At 46.6% G+C, this 16,913-nt stretch overlaps 1 protein-coding gene across 1 annotated transcript in view; it reads right to left on the bottom strand.

Annotated features, from left to right (window-relative positions):
- Positions 1 to 16,913, bottom strand: part of MYO7A (myosin VIIA) — a 116,821-nt gene that overhangs the window by 52,340 nt on the left and 47,568 nt on the right. The window contains exons 15-17 of the mRNA XM_073335284.1: positions 11,392 to 11,529; positions 1,639 to 1,797; positions 450 to 542 (exon numbers count right to left, since the gene is read on the bottom strand). Of these exons, the coding sequence (XP_073191385.1) occupies positions 450 to 542; positions 1,639 to 1,797; positions 11,392 to 11,529 (390 nt within the window). The remainder of the gene's footprint in view (positions 1 to 449; positions 543 to 1,638; positions 1,798 to 11,391; positions 11,530 to 16,913) is intronic.

Here is a 16,913-nt window from a genome sequence, read left to right as displayed (position 1 = left end):
GCCACCTGGCTGCGCCTCTGCGTAGGAGCCGGAGGAGGAACATGATGCTGCTTCTGGAAGCTGCTTGAGGTAAGCACTGACCAAAGCCTGCACCCCTGACCCCCTTCCGTGCCTCAGCCCCCTGCCCCAGCCCTGATCCCCCTTCCGCCCTCTGAACCCCTCGGTCCCAGCCAAGAGCACCCTCCTGCACCCCAACCCCTCATCCCCAGCCCCACCCCAGAGCCTGTACCCCCAGCCAGAGCCCTCACACCATCCCGCACCCCAACCCCCAGTTTTGTGAGCGTTCATGGCCCACCATACAATTTCCATATCCAGATGTGGCCCTCTGGCCAAAATGTTTGCCCACCCCTGGACTAGATGACCTCCTAAAGTCTCTTCCAACCCTAATATTCTATGATTCTATTACTCTAACGGCCCCTCAATGCATGGACAGCCTGAGAGCATCTTACCTTCAGGAAAATCTTCGTCTTGCCAATCTGCCAATCATCATCTTTCCCAAGCACCACTTCAGCAATTCGCTGGCACGTTCCACGCAGGTCGCCCTAGGAGAAATGGGGCAGCGGGACTTAGCCTATGCCTCAGATGAACACCAGCCGCCCCTACCAGCTATAAACATGGGGTGGAGTTTGATCTCACTTCCACCTGTTTTACACTGGCGTAATCTAGTGACATTAATGAGGCTCCTCCTCGTTTGCATGCTTCCCTCTCCTGGCTGGCCTAGAAGCGGTGAATGAAGACGACGATTCGTTCTAGTCTCAATCCCCGATCCATGGCAGTGGCCGTCACTGCTGACTGCAGTGTCTATACAGTAGATGTGCAGTGACGGAGCAACACAGTGGGCTGCATCGTGGCTTGCAGAGGCCCGGGCTGTGGTGGAAGAGGGAGGAGGCACGCCGCCTCAATGGCAGGGTCAGAAGCATTATGCCTTTGATAGTAACACCTACCAAGGCCTGTGGGGAGCATAGGGAGAGGTCCTGCTTGCTACACCCATTGAATCGATGCAGCCAGGACTTCCCCAGTGCAGCCATGCCAGGGCACATGAGGGGCAAGCCATGCCCAGAAAGGCCCCATCTCTGGGCTGGCTAGTAGTATCAGCTGTGCTCCCCAGCCATCCCTCCGTGGGCTCCCTGTGGTCCCTGCGAATGTGTTGTCTGCAGTTTTCAGGCAGTACAGGCTCATCCAGTTAGTTTAACTGTTACTGGGGCTTCTGAGCTCAGCTGAATCATAGTCTCGCATAGACCCCATCCTATCTAAGGTGCTGAGAGGGCCTCCGTTACCATAGTAACTGAGGGCCTCACAGTCTTTCACGTGTGCATCCCCACAACCCCGCTGTAAGGCAGGGAAGTGCGATCCCCATTTTACAGCTGGAGAACTGAGGCCCAGAGACTAAGAGCCAGATTTTTAAAAGCACTTAGGTGCCTAATTCCCATTTAAAATCAACAGGAATTAAGCACCTTTGAAAATCTGGTCCTAAAAACCACTTGCCCAAGGTCACGCAGTAAGTGTGGCAGAGCAGGGAACTGAACCCAGGTCTCTGGCTAGCACTCTAACCACTGGGTCTTCCTTCCTCTTAACTTTCTCCAGGGCATTAGCATGATGGTTTTTGATAAAAATCCAAGCCTCTGCTTAAACCTGTACCTGCTTGTACGCCGGCTTCACCCCAGGCATGAGGACACGATACCTCTCCACAAACTCCACGAAGCTGTAGCGGATGGGATAGCCAGCCCTGCGGATCCGGATGGTCTCCATCATCCCTGAGTACCTCAGCTGGCGAACACACAGCTCCCGATCAAACAACTGGGGAGGGGGAAAATCAGACCGGAACATCAGGGGTTCTTTTGGTTCTGGTATCAAACCTCGCTGGCCTGTGGACTGGCTTAAGCCGTACCATCCAGCCAAGGCCAGACTGAATGTGGGGGACAATCTGAAGTCTTGTGGGGGGAACAAATACAACATCTTCTCCATAGAAACTTTACGGACTGCAGCATGGGAGGGCCTGATCCTGTGAGGTGCTGAGCACGTTAGTCTCCATCCCTTTGTTTAACTCCCACTTGCACAATGGGATCAAGAAACGACCCATAGTGTACTGCAGGGAACTGGAAGGCTGTGTGTTAGCATTCACGCTAAATCCCCCCCCTTCAAGCAGAAAATGAAACTGCTTTGGAAAATGGTGCAGCTTGCTGGGCCCTGGCATTGACAAACACCTACAAGATCTCTATCAAGCGTTCTTAAAACTACAATACCCACCTGCTGAAGTGAAAAAACAGATTGACAGAGCCAAAAGAGTTCCCAGAAATCACCTACTACAGGACAGGCCCAACAAAGAAAATAACAGAATGCCACTAGCTGTCACCTTCAGCCCCCAACTAAAACCTCTCCAGTGCATCATTAAAGATTTACAACTTATCCTGAAAAATGATCCCTCACTCTCACAGTTCTTGGGAGACAGATCAGTCCTCGCTTACAGACAGCCCCCCAACCTGAAGCAAATACTCACCAGCAACCACACACCACACAACAAAAACACTAATCCAGGAACCTATCCTTGCAACAAAGCCTGATGCCAACTCTGTCCACATATTTATCAAGTGACACCATCATAGTACCTAATCACACTAGCCACGCCATCAGGGACTAGTTCACCTGCACATCCACCAATGTGATATATGCCATCATGTGCCAGCAATGCCCCTCTGCCATGTACATTGGTCAAACTGGACAGTCTCTACATAAAAGAATAAATGGACAGAAATCTGACATCAGGAATCATAACATTCAAAAACCTGTAGGAGAACACTTCAACCTCTCTGACCACTCAGTAAAAGATTTAAGGGTGGAAATTTTGCAACAGAAAAGCTTCAAAAACAGACTCCAGTGAGAAACTGCTGAGCTTGAATTAATATGCAAACTAGATACCATTAACTTGGGTTTGAATAGAGGCTGGGAGTGGCTGGGTCATTACACATATTGAATCTATTTCCCTATGTTAAGTATCCTCACACCTTCTCGTCAACTGTCTAAATGGGCCATCTTGATTATCACTACAAAAGTTTTTTTCTCCTGCTGATAATAGCTCATCTTAACTAATTAGCCTCTTACAGTTTGTATGGCAACTTCCACCTTCTCTGTATGTATATATATACATCTTCTTACTATATGTTTCATTCTAGGCATCTGATGAAGTGGGCTGTAGCCCACGAAAGCTTATGCTCTAATAAATTTGTTAGTCTCTAAGGTGCCATGAGTACTCCTGTTCTTTTTGCGGATACAGATTAATATAGCTGCTACTCTGAAACCTGTCATTAGGGATAGAGGGGTTCAAACTGTTTGGGGCTGTTCTTATTAATGAACAACAACAATAAGGGCTTGTCTACACTGCCAAGTTTCTGCGCAGTAAAGTAGCTTTGTGCGCTCAAACTGCAGGCATGTACACACGGCCACACCACTTTGTGTGCAGAAACTCAGCAGCTGCAGAGCTGCAAAAAAACCACCTCGACGAGGCCCCAGCGCTCTATTGCCCGTGTAGACACTTGATTGCTTTCTGTGCTGTAATTGGCCTCCAAAGCGGTCCCATAATTCCTCAAGTGACCTCTCTGCTCATTGTTCTGAACTTGGCTGCCCTGGAGACATGCACCCTTCCCCTTTCAAAGCACCGTTTCTGACAGCCGTTGGGTGCTGTGCTGATCTGCTCGGGGACACAAAGCAAACCATTAATGTGGAATGCTCGTGCTGTCCAGTTTGGCCAATGTACATGGCAAAAGGGCATTGCTGGCACATGATGGCATGTGTCACATTGGTAGATGTGCAGGTGAGCGAGCCTCTGATTGTGTGGCTGATGTGATTAGGCCCTATGATGGTGTTCCCTGAATAGATATGTGGATACAGTTGGCAACGGGCTTTGTTGCAAGGATAGGTTCCTGGGTTAGCATGTGCCAGCAATGCCCCTCTGCCATGTACATTGGCCAAACTGGACAGTTCTACATAAAAGAATAAATGGACACAAATCAGACGTCAAGAATTATAATATTCAAAAACCAGGCGGAGAACACTTCAATCTCTCTGGTCACTCGATTACAGACCTAAAAGTGGCAATTCTTCAACAAAAAAACTTCAAAAACAGACTCCAACGAGAGACTGCTGAATTGGAATTAATTTGCAAACTGGACACCATTAACTTAGGCTTGAATAAAGACTGAGAGTAGATGTGTCATTACACAAAGTAAAACTATTTCCCCATGTTTATTCTCTCCCCTCCTCCCCCATTTCTCAGAAATTCTTGTCAACTGCCCACCTTGATTATCACTACAAAGGTTTTTTTTCTCTCCTGTTGGTAAGAGCTCATCTTACCTGATCACTCTTGTTACAGTGTGTATGGTAACACCCATTGTTTCATGTTCTCTGTGTATATAAATCTCCCCTCTGTATTTTCCACTGAATGCATCCGATGAAGTGAGCTGTAGCTCACAAAAGCTTATGCTCAGATAAATTTGCTAGTCTCTAAGGTGCCACAAGTCCTCCTTTTCTTTTTGCGGATACAGACTCACACGGCTGCTACTCTGAAATCTACCAAACCACTGAGCCATCCTTCCACTCAGGGAGAAGAAGAAAGTACCTGCCCTGAAGAGCTTAAACTCTGACAGACAGACATAGGTCAGGGCAAAAACACACTGGGAGATCCGGAGAAGGAGCGAACTCAGGAGTGCTTCTGCCGTGTGGCTGTGCCTGGCCTGGCTCAGCGACAGCACAGTTCTGATTTAATGTGGTTGATAGTTTCCAAATGGCCTGGCCGACCTGTGTAATGCAGCCCTCCCAAAGGGCATCTGATAAAACCTCTCCACACACCAAGGCGCCTTCTCTCTCGCTGAGCACTGAAACACAATAATCAATGATGACCGCATCGGGCAAGGTACAAGCAGATAAACCAAAGTATAGAGATGTTAACAACCTGTCCACTGTTGGCTCAGGGAATTAGCACAAAAGATGAGAACAGGACCCAGGAATCCTGGTTCCCCAGCTCAATCCCCAACAGCGCGTTGCCCCAGCTCAGTGTTACCAGCCCTACACAAGTGTTCAGCTTCAAATGTCAAATAAAGGAAGCACAAAAACCCTTAATAATGAGCTGAGAAGGGGAAACTCACTACAGGGACCTTCCCAGCCAGCTCTCTCAGGACATCACAGACACACACCTCGGACTCGGAGGGGCAAATCCTGCCCCCTGTTCCATGTGTGTGGGGGGGTCTGACTTACTGGGACCAGTTCAGGCCTGCTGGAGAGGAGGGGGGCAGGATGCTGCTGGGACCCTGCACAAGTCTCTACACCCTGAGCACCTCAGAGCTGTGCTCTGTGAGGGATCATGTGGGGGTTAGTCATTATTATTCAAGTATTCCAGTACTGCTCAGAGGCCCCAGGCAGATCAGGGCCCCATTGTGCTAGGTGCTGTACAAATATCCTGGCCCCAAAGAACTTACAGAGTTAGTATAAGGTGTAACAGGTGGGTGCAAGCCAAGTGTGGGGCTCAGGGTAAAGACGAAGTGATTGTAACACAAGCAGGCTTGGTCTCAGCCCACCCCCCACCTCGCCACTATGTGCTGGCACTGCTCGAGGTGGGCCTCCTGGATTGGGGACAGGAGAGATGCAGAGGGAGCTTGGGGGACTGTCTGGTCATTTCTCCTCACGGAGCGGATGGGTGGGAGCCCTGAGGCCGCAGTAGCAGCCTTGACACCATTCTCTTGTGGCAATTTGGCCCTGTCATTCAGGAAGCCAAAAGGGAAGAAAATCCTTCCCCTAATTAACAAAGCAGGAGTTTTAGATTACAGAGCGGCCCGTGTCTCAAACCTTCTGCTGTTGGAGAGCCTGCAAGGAGTGCCCTTAATAATAATTCCTCTTCATAAAGGGCCAGATTCTGCCACCCTTGCTAATACCGAGCAGTAACCATCCGCTGCTTGCAGATTCAGGGGCAACTCGCTGTGAACAAAGGGTAGCAGAATCTGGCCCTTGCACTTGACTCAGAGCCCCATGGAGTCAATAGAAAGATTCCCACTGACTCCAGCAGTCTTAGGATCAAGCCCGGGGCAGGGCTGCTGGCCTGTCTCCCCAGTCCCAGCAGGACTAACACTATGCTAGAGATGCTTTCGGGCCCTTCCCCCGGGGCATGGTTTATTAATTGAAATAAACTCCCAAAGTAACGAAAAACAAGGCCATTCCCCTGACCAATGCAAGCTGCAAGGGCCCGGAGTCCTCTCACTCTGTACCCCTTTCTCTGATCCAGACCCAGGAGCAAACCTCCCTCCTGCAACTCCCCAGAACTGAGCTCTCTCAGAACTTTACAGGCATCACCTGACCCCTGCCTAGCTGGGTCTGCTAACTGAACAAGGCTGGCTGGCCCCAGGATCTTAAAGGGGCAGACCCACCCTGTTACACCCTGATTCAGGAAAGTACTTACGTGTGTGTGTGTGTGTGTGTGTGTGTGTGTGTGTAACTGAGCTCACAAACAGTCCTCTTGAAGTTGATGGGGCTACTCACATGCTGAAAGTTATGCATGTGCTTACATATCTTCCTGAATTGGGCAGTAAGTGAGCTCCTACGTTACAGAGCCTGCCGCCAATTTATGGATATTCTTTTCTTTCCTCCCACAATCTGTTCATTAATCACATTTGTTTCTTTCACACTACTTACAACACCACACAACTATTCAGAAACAACCATTCGGGAGCAAGAGAATACACTCAGACACACCTGGGTGAAAACAAAGTCATTTTCCAAAGTTAGCTTCACGGGGAAGCAAAACATTCAAAAAAGTTATGGACAAAAGTTTGAAAATCATGTAAAACTGGGGTGGGCAACCTATGGCACGCGTGCCAAAGGCGGCAGGTGAGCTGATTTTCAGTGGCACTCACACTGCCCGGGTCCTGGCCACCGGTCTGGGGGGCTCTGCATTTTAATTTAATCTAAAGTGATCACTCTCCTTACAAAGTGTATGATAATCAAGTTGGGCCATTTCTGGGCCATTGTAAGGAGAGTGATCACTTTAGATAAGCTATTACCAGCAGGAGAGTGGGGTGGGGGGAGGTATTTTTTCATGCTTTGTGTGTATAAAAAGATCTTCTACAGTTTCCACTGCATGCATCCGATGAAGTGAGCTGTAGCTCACGAAAGCTTATGCTCAAATAAATTGGTTAGTCTCTAAGGTGCCACAAGTACTCCTTTTCTTTTTGCGAATACAGACTAACATGGCTGTTACTCTGAACACTTCTGAAAGGTTGCTGACTCCTGATGTAAAATAACAAATGACCAGGGCTTTCCGCTGGCCTTTCACTTCCTGCTATCCCATTTCCTAACATTATCAGCACACTTTCCTTTATATCCTGGGACAGAAAATTAACTCACAAAAAATGTTTTTCTTTCACAACCTTTCTGCACAGCCTTAGGTTCCATGATCTGTTTTTCAGTTCTGTATTTTTAAACTCATTCAAAAAATAAACACTCTCATTTTAGCATAAAACCACATTATACATCTTACAAAGCTGCAGCACGGAGCTTAGCATTAACTGTCCAATTTGTGTGTCTCTTTTGGATTAATCTTGCAATCCGCACGCTCATGAATAGTTTCACTGACACCCCTGTGGCTACTGGTGTGAGTAGGCACGACTGATTTGGGGGCTGCAAGAACTGGTCTTTACAGAGTGGTTAAATAGATGCAAAATTCCAAACCCAGATCATTTTAAAACTCAGGGGAGTTCAAAACTGGGGTTTTGGAACAATTTGCTAAAATTGCATCTGGATCCAGGTTGTAATTTTCAACACACTCCAAGTTCTGGAGTGACGTGGTTTTGATTTGGGCTCCTCTCTGCTGATAAACAAACACTAGTATTATGTTTTGAGGTTAACATGCAATTAAGTGCACTTATATATATTTTTAAATTTCGGTCTCTCCCATTCTCCCACTAAACAAACATCGGGCCAGAACAACCTGCTCATAGACAGCCATCAAAATATTTGTCTGACCATATTTGTTTTGCCAATCAACAGATCCACACATATATGTTTGCTGCAAATATATAGATAAAATTACCAAACTGAAGTTTATGATTTTAGAATTTCTGTGCCATTTTGCCCTGGTAACATTCAGAGTTAAATTCTGCCCATAGCTACTAAATCTGGACAGAGATGTAACAGACAGCATAATTTTGCCCAGTGTATACATAACTTACAAAGACACCAGTCACAGACAAACCATAACACACAGCAAACTAGGAATAAGTAAGAGAATCTCTTTTCAAGTATTATAAGTAATGATTAGTGACCAGTAGAGATTTTTAGTAAATTTAGGGTCCAACCCTGCAAAGTGTGGAATTGGGGATGCTCAGCACACAGCATGAGGAGCTCAATGCTTCATGGTCCTTGCACACCCAAGGGACTTAGGTGGGAACTATGAGTGTGCAAAGAATGCAGGATCAGACCCTGAAGAGTTTACTTTATTGGGGGATATGCATAAGTGTTATCTTCCCTTTCATCTGGTAACTGCAATTTGTCCCCAAAGTACTAATGAATTTTAAATAGTCATAACAAACCCAAATAAACAGATCATCGTTTTACTATGTATTAGTAATTTTCAATGGCTGAGTAATTATTTCCTTTGACTTTCAGCTGCTAGGTCAATCGGCTTGGTGAAAATGCACTTCTCACTGCCTGTTAAAGGTGATGGATTAATGGGCTGTTATATGTTCATTAGATTGAAAACATTAAAACTGGAACAGGCCTTTCCAGCTCATCTCTGCATCTTCTTGGAAATTGCAGCTGAAAACATTGCTAACCTTTCACTTGTGCCTCTCAGTATCTCTAACATCTGTTCTTTTAACTGCATTTAGGGACACAATCCAGCAAGCCTGACTCACATGAAAAATGTCTATAGAAATTATCTCCTTCTGTAGGTTATTAGGTTGATTGCTTTAGAATCCTATATAATTTCTATAGAACCTTCTTAGATTTTGCTCTAACAGGGGTGAAACTATGAAGGTTCTATTGAAATCAAATAGGATTCGAAAGCAATCAACCTAAAAACCTATAGAAGGAGATGATTTCTGCAGAATCTTTAAACCCTCCCATAGAACTGAACGGAGAATTGCAGCCCTGCTCCTGAATTCTACAGCTTCATTCAAACATTCTATAAGACCACCATTCTCTATGGAAATCTATAGGGCTTTTCATAAAGGGAAGAGGCTCCAGCATGGGTCTCTAAGGGTGCCGGGATGAGGCCCTCACTTTGTAAAACATTTTGGGGGACAGTTTGTAGAAGATGCTTTACAAAGAAAGGACCCGATCCTGCAAACCCTTCTTCAATTGACATCAGTGGGGTTCCAGGCATGAGTAAGGAGTGCAGATCAGGTTTCTAGACAGACAGATGGACCTCGATGGGAGTTTTACCATCAACTTCAATGGGTCCAGGGCTTTACTGTATTGTGTCCACATGTAAACGCTGCCTCTATAAGAAGAAAAGGAGTACTTGTGGCACCTTAAAGACTAACAGATTTATTTGAGCATAAACTTTTGTGAGACAGCTCACTTCATCGGATGAATTTAGGGGAAAATACAGTGGGGAGATTTATATACACAGAGAACATGAAACAATGGGTGTTACCATACACACTGTAACAAGAGTGATCAGGCAAGGGGAGCTATTACCAGCAGGAAAGCCGGGGGGCGGGGGGTGGGGAGGAACCTTTTGTAGTGATAATCAAGGTGGGCCATTTCCAGCAGTTGACAAGAACTTCTGAGGAATGCGGGGGGGAATAAACATGGGGAAATAGTTTTACTTTGTGTAATGACCCATCCACTCCCAGTGTTTATTCAAGCCTAAGTTAATTGTATCCAGTTTGCAAATTAATTCCAATTCAGCAGTTCTCGTTGGAGTCTGTTTTTGAAGTTTTTTTGTTGAAGAATTGCCACTTTTAGGTCTGTAATCGAGTGACCAAAGAGATTGAAGTGTTCTCCGACTGGTTTTTGAATGTTATAATTCTTGACCTCTGATTTGTGTCCATTTATTCTTTTACGTAGAGACTGTCCAGTTTGGCCAATGTACGTGGCAGAGGGGAATTGCTGGCATATGATGGCATGTATCACATTGGTAGATGTGCAGGTGAACAAGCCTCTGATAGTGTGGCTGATGTGATTAGGCCCTATGATGGTGTCCCTTCAGACAGAGACAAATACCTACAAGATCTCTATCAAGCGTTCTTACAACTACAATACCCACCTGCTGAAGTGAAGAAACAGATTGACAGAGCCAGAAGAGTACCCAGAAGTTACCTACTACAGGACAGGCCCAACAAAGAAAATAACAGAACGCCACTAGCCATCGCCTTCAGCCCCCAACTAAAACCTCTCCAGCGCATCATCAAGGATCTACAACCTATCCTGAAACCCATCACTCTCACAGATCTTGGGAGACAGGCCAGTTCTTGCTTACAGACAGCCTCCCAACCCGAAGTAAATACTCACCAGCAACCACACACCACACAACAGAACCACTAACCCAGGAACCTATCCTTGCAACAAAGCCCGTTGCCAACTGTGCCCACATATCTATTCAGGGGACACCATCACAGGGCCTAATAACATCAGCCACACTATCAGAGGCTTGTTCACCTGCACATCTACCAATGTGATATATGCTATCATGTGCCAGCAATGCCCCTCTGCCACATACATTGGCCAAACTGGACAGTCTCTATATAAAAGAATAAATGGACACAAATCAGAGGTCAAGAATTATAACATTCAAAAACCAGTCGGAGAACACTTCAATCTCTCTGGTCACTCGATTACAGGTCTAAAATTGGCAATTCTTCAACAAAAAAACTCCAAAAACAGACTCCAGTGAGAGACTGCTGAATTGGAATTAATTTGCAAACTGGATACAATTAACTTAGGCTTGAATAAACACTGGGAGTGGATGGGTCATTACACAAAGTAAAACTATTTCCCCATGTTTATTTCCGCCCCCCCACCTCCACTGTTCCTCAGACGTTCTTGTCAACTGCTGGAAATGGCCCACCTTGATTATCACTACAAAAGGTTTTTTCCCCCCTGCTCTCCTGCTGGTAATAGCAGGAGAGAGAGGTGGGGGGAGAGAAAACCTTTTGTAGTGATAAACACCCATTTTTTCATGGTCTGTGTGTATACAAACATCTTATGTATTTTCCACAGTATGCATCCGATGAAGTGAGCTGTAGCTCACGAAAGCTTATGCTAAAATAAATTGGTTAGTCTCTAAGGTGCCACAAGTCCTCCTTTTCTTTTTGCAGATACAGACTAACACGGCTGCTACTCTGAAACCTGCCTCTATAAGGACACTCAAAACACACCATGCGAAGAGGAAGAACCAGCGCTTACCATGGGCTTCTTATATTCATTAGGTTTGATGCAGCGGACGAAGAAGGGCTGGCACCCGCTGAGGGTTCTCATCAACAGCTCGAGAGATCGCTTGAATTGGCTGCTGAGTGTCGGCGAGCGCTTCCTTGTCTCTGCTCCCTGGAAGAGAGTGGAACCACAACAAATCTGTCTCAGGAAATGAAAAGATAACAGAGCTTTTCCCCTCTAGCCAAGTCACTGGGAACCTCCTCTCTAGCTGGAGCAGGGGCGGGGTGTGTGTCAAATGTGGTGCACGGATGGCGTTCAGACTTACTGGCTGAGGAAGCAAAGGGGAGAGCTGAAATATCATCTGTTTCTGGAAACTACATGGAGGTTTTTGCCCATGAGGATTTCAGGTTCATAGTTTGCTATGAGTTGGGCCAGCTCCTCAGTTGGTGGAAGTCAGCACAGCTCTATTTACACAAGTGGAGGATCTGGCCCAATTGTGCATATTTCCATCTCCCTGTTCCAGACAGTGCATGTGGCATGAGACCATGCAGTCAGCCAAAGGTGCCTTACATAATGCTTGCTTAGTGAGGACTAGAGGAAATCCCTGAGCGTGCTGGAATTAGCTCCAGGCAGAGGAACCCAGGAGCTTCATAGTAAAGAAAAGGCCACAATTTTTATTTCTCATGGACCTGCTTGATGCTCCAAACAAGGATCTGCACTGGCTTGTTGCATTGTTAAGGTGTTATACAGGAAGTCAGGTTAGATCTAATGGTCCCTCCTGGCCTTAAAACGTATCCGTCTATAAAGTCTGTGAATAGAGACTTGGACCACAGTGGAGAGTGAGGTGTCTCAGCCTTACACTCTGTGTGGGCTATGTGGACCTTGAGTCTGGGCACATAGATACGAAGTGGCTCTTGCCCTATCTGATGCACCGGGCAGCACAGCAGACCCAATGCCAGGAGTATTGTAATTTGCCAATAGTGTCATGCAAGACTCCAATTATCTTTACTGACTGTTGGATTTTCAGGCCCATAGGGGCACAATCAAGCCCTTAAATAGCACCAGGGCATTTTCACTGAAGAGTATTGAACTTGGATTTGCTGACTTTCAGGGGATGCTGGCAAGGGTTGTTTATTCCCCAGCTTCCATTGAGTGGATTCATGTTGGGAGCATCTTCTTTGTGTTTGGAAGAGGATATTAACTGGATTGATGCGGGGAGAACTTAATCTGGGGTGAGTTAGGGTGATTTTGTGGATGTCCATTCAATTGCTATTTTCTGGGTAGGTTTTAAAAAATCCATACAAGCCTTAGCGCTCTGGCTTAGTGTACATTACATTTCAATCTGCTAGCCACTTCTCCCTAGCTGGTGAAAACTATGAACAGAGCAGGTCTTGAAAGCCTTGTAAGATTAAGCCCCAGGAAAGTGCAGCAGAATTTAGTTTACCTGAGTCCTTTTTATCAAGAAATCTCTATTAACCGTGTTTGGGTTACGTCCTACAATGTGCATCAATTAGACTGATAAAGCAGAGTAATAAATCGTGTGTCCCTTGTCCTATTCAGATCTATGGGGTTCAACTATCCATCAAAAGCTATCTAGATGTTTAAAGAAAGCTTATGGAGGATGTAGGTAACACCAGTGGACTCGGATGAATTGGGCATCAGACTGTAACTCCATGGGACATGGACATCCCACTAGATAATCACTAGATAATCAATCCTGGGAGGATTCCAGAGAAGTAGGTGGAAGGTCCAAAAAGAAAGGATTTTGCCAGGTCTTTTCTAAAGGCCTTGTGTTCTTTACTGGCTGATGAACAGGGGCTATAGACAAAAAGTGGCCCCACTATCATTGGCAATATTTGCCAAATTTTATGTATTTTTCCCAGTTGCTAAAATTGCCCATCACCAAAGTCTCTGGGCACTGTGCTAACCATACACGTAGCACCTTTCTGGAGGACATCAACAGTGAAGACTTTTACCCAGCAGGAAAACTCTCAGGAATTTTGCACAGCTCTGGCCATAGGGGATTGTACAATGAAGCCCAAACAACAAAACAGAAAGTCATAATAGAATTCCAAAAGGGAAAGTGAACAGTTCAAACCCAGCTCATGCACACACCAGAAAAACCCAGCAATGCCGGAACAGGAGAGTTTAGTGCCGCAGCCGTTAGCTATCCCAGCAAACCTTCACACAGGGATACATTGCTAACATGTGTAATTTATATCAACAGGCACAGACCCGGACCCCTGCGAGCGCTGTGGAGTTGGTGATAAATACCCTGTTAGCAGAGTCTGGTTTGAGGAGGACAGGTTGTGTCAGCAATAATACTGCTCGGATAGCGGGAGGGCAATGGGATGGGGCTGCTTTAGATCAACAGCACCACAGTGTAAGTAGCCACCTCCAGTGCAGCACCACGGGCTGGCTGCTGGAGGGGTCAGAAGCAGACACAGAGGCAGAAACCAGGCTTAGCAAATTCCCATTTTGGAAGTGAATGTGCCCCTTTCCCAGCAGAACGATCTGGGCCTGACCGGGAGCCCTTGTTCGGCCAGGCTGCGGCGGAGAGGTCATCAGAAGCCTTCCAAGGCCTCCTAAAATGGGGAACATTTTAAAATGGGGCGAGGGCGATGCTGCCTCTCTAGATTGCTGCCCAGCTTCTCCTCAGCGTCCGCCTCTCCCTATCTCTTCCCACGCCTGCGGAGGGGCACGGTGCAGGTTTCACCTCCAGGCCTCAGTGCCTCGTCCAGTGCCTGACTGGGGAGATGGTTCTAACACAAACTGCCAGAAAGCAACTTAGGTTCCAAACACTCCAGCCGCTATATCAGTGATTCGCAACCTGCGGCCCTCAGGCCGCTTGAGGCCAGTCAGCACAGAGCTGCGGCCCCTGTGACGTCCTCAGGGCCATTCAGGTAGCATTGGATGTGGCCCCCAACAGTAAATAGGTTGAGAACCACTGCTCTATATACAGGCAGGGCTTATGTAGTCCACGACTCGACCAATCAGAATAGAGTGCTCAGCGGCTGCAGGGTCCCCACACATTGCATCTCACCTCTGTACACAGATCACTCTGAAAAACGCAGTGTGACAAACACTAGGGCCAGGGATCCGGGTGAGAAATTAAATTATACAACCAAACCTCAAGCAAGGCTTTGGACCAGACTTTCCTCTCATGCTGGTGTGATTCCACTCAATTCAATGGTGTTATTCCTGTGTACACCAGTGTCAGGGAGAGGAGAATCAGGCCCTTTTCTTTTATTCCAACTAAGGGGTCAAAAAGAGGAGTAGAAGAACCTTCCAGAAAGACTGGTTAAGGCCAGGTCAGTGTCACCTGGGAGAAAGAAATTCCTTTGCTCCAAAAGCAGCAAAATTCCATGGGTCAGAAGGTATCCCTTGGAGAAAGACCAGCATTCACATAGCTTCTCTCATTGTAATATACTTCCTAGCTTTTGCAGCTTTCGCCTGTAAAAGTCTCTGGGGCAGGGACTATCTTTTTACTTGTGTTTGTACAGCACCCAGCACTATATGTGCCCCAATTGGAACTGGGGCTTCTGGACAATGCCATAAATATTGTACCTCAGCAGAAGGCTAGCAGGCCTCTCTAATGGCCAGCCAAGACAGAAGTTTGATTTGGGTCTCAAACTAGGCTGGCCTAAAGTAAATAATTTCTCCACTTTGAAAAAACCCAAAGGGACTCAGACGATGTAGGTGGGAAATACGGGTACAGAAGGGAGATGCGGGAAGGCATGTGTTCTGCACAGTGTTCATACACGCTTTGGAGGCACGTTCTTCCAGCAGCTTAGATCAGCCTGGGTTCTACAGCCAGAAAACGGCAGGCTGCCGTACGCAGTAACACCGCGCGGGATACAAATCAGCACTGACCCCGCTGGCGGGACATAACACAGGCTTTCGCCCAGTGCTGACTGCCTGCGTCTCTCCATGGTCAAGGCTGGAGCACCTGGGCATCATTCCTTAGCACCAGCGAGGACGGTTACTAGCCCATTCCTCTGGCAGACACAGTGCTTTTTGCCTTTGCAGCGTTCAAGACATGCACCGGTCCTAAGCTGACACCAGGCCCATGTCACCAAAGGTCCAAGTGAAAGGAGGCACATTGTGAATGAATGCCAAGCCATAGGGTGTGGGTGCAACCTGACAGTCCTTCAGTAGCTTCACTCTCACTGACTTCCCTTGGAGTTCGGGGTGTGCAAGGAACGCAGGGGTAGGCACTGAATGCCTCACGGCAACAGTGACATTCTTCAAAGAGGAAGAGGATCTGCACTCGCAGAACACCGGCATTAATGGAGGGGAAGGCAGAGACGCACACACATCCTCAGCAACGCAAGACATGTGGCAGGTTGAGGTTCCAGACGAGGGAATCTTCCCCTTAAGAAAGGATTTGTCTATTTCAGGAATGGAAGGAGTTCACTCAATTGGGAAGCACTTACATGGCTCTGAGCAGCTGAGGTAACTAACTGAGCTTGTGACAGAAAAAAACCTATTTCGCTTGCTTCCTGAAGCTTGTGAAGGATCCAGGTTTTCAGGATGCAAGAAGACAGGGATGTGCACTGAGGGATCATAGCAATTCTGTACCATTGTCTTACAGCAGGGGTTTTCAACCTTTTTTCATTTGACAACCCCCCTAAAAAATGTCAAGGGGAGGTGCAGACCCCTTTGGAAATCTTAGACATAGTCTATGGACCCCCAGGTTGAAAACCACTGTCTTACCGTATATTTTGCTACATACATACATCTCTGTAAGTAGTGAGTGAGTGAACCAATGAGGCCCACACGACAGAGCGCCGAGAGCTGGGTTCTGTTCCCAGCTCAGCCACTGAGCTCTTATGTGTTGGGCAAGTCATTTCACTGCTCGCTATTACGATTTGTACTAACATAGCACATTGTACTAGGTGAGGTAAGAGACAGACCCTGCTATGAAGAGCTTACAATCCAAACGACCAAACTGAGAAAGGGTGGAAGGGGAAACCGAGTCACAGAGAGGCAAAGTGATTCATTCAAGGTTACACACAGGTCAGTGCCAGAGTCCAGAATAGAACTCAGGTCACCCAAGTCAGTGTTGAGTGCTGTATTCACTAGAATTCAATAATTCACTATTGCTTCTTGGTACCTCAGTTTCCCCATTTGAAATTTGGGGTCAGTGATACGTACCCCTTCTTTATTATTAAAAAAATTATTGTGGGACGTCCTTCGGGGTTCCAATCAAGGATCAGGAGCCCGTTATGCTAGGTACTGTACAGACATCAAATGAAAAGATGGTCACTGCCCCAAACAGCTTACAATCTTTGAAAGTGCTTTGAGATTGAAGAATGCTGAAATGCTACTTAATAGTGCTAAGTATTATTGTCGCCCTAGGATCTCTGTTACACAGATCATCAAAATCAGCACAGATTAAAAATATGCTCCCACATGACCATTCCACCGCTTGACTCAGTGCTTAACAATTACTATTTTAATTCATTATTTTTAAAAGATCAAGTTATTCTGAGCCAGAAGAGAGCAGAAAAATGGAGGAAGTTGGTAAAACCTGTTTGTCCTGTTGTTTTCCT

This window comes from Lepidochelys kempii, chromosome 1 (assembly GCF_965140265.1).
Source record: "Lepidochelys kempii isolate rLepKem1 chromosome 1, rLepKem1.hap2, whole genome shotgun sequence".
Classification (NCBI taxonomy): domain Eukaryota; kingdom Metazoa; phylum Chordata; order Testudines; family Cheloniidae; genus Lepidochelys; species Lepidochelys kempii.
This window is presented reverse-complemented; position numbering and strand designations above follow the sequence as displayed.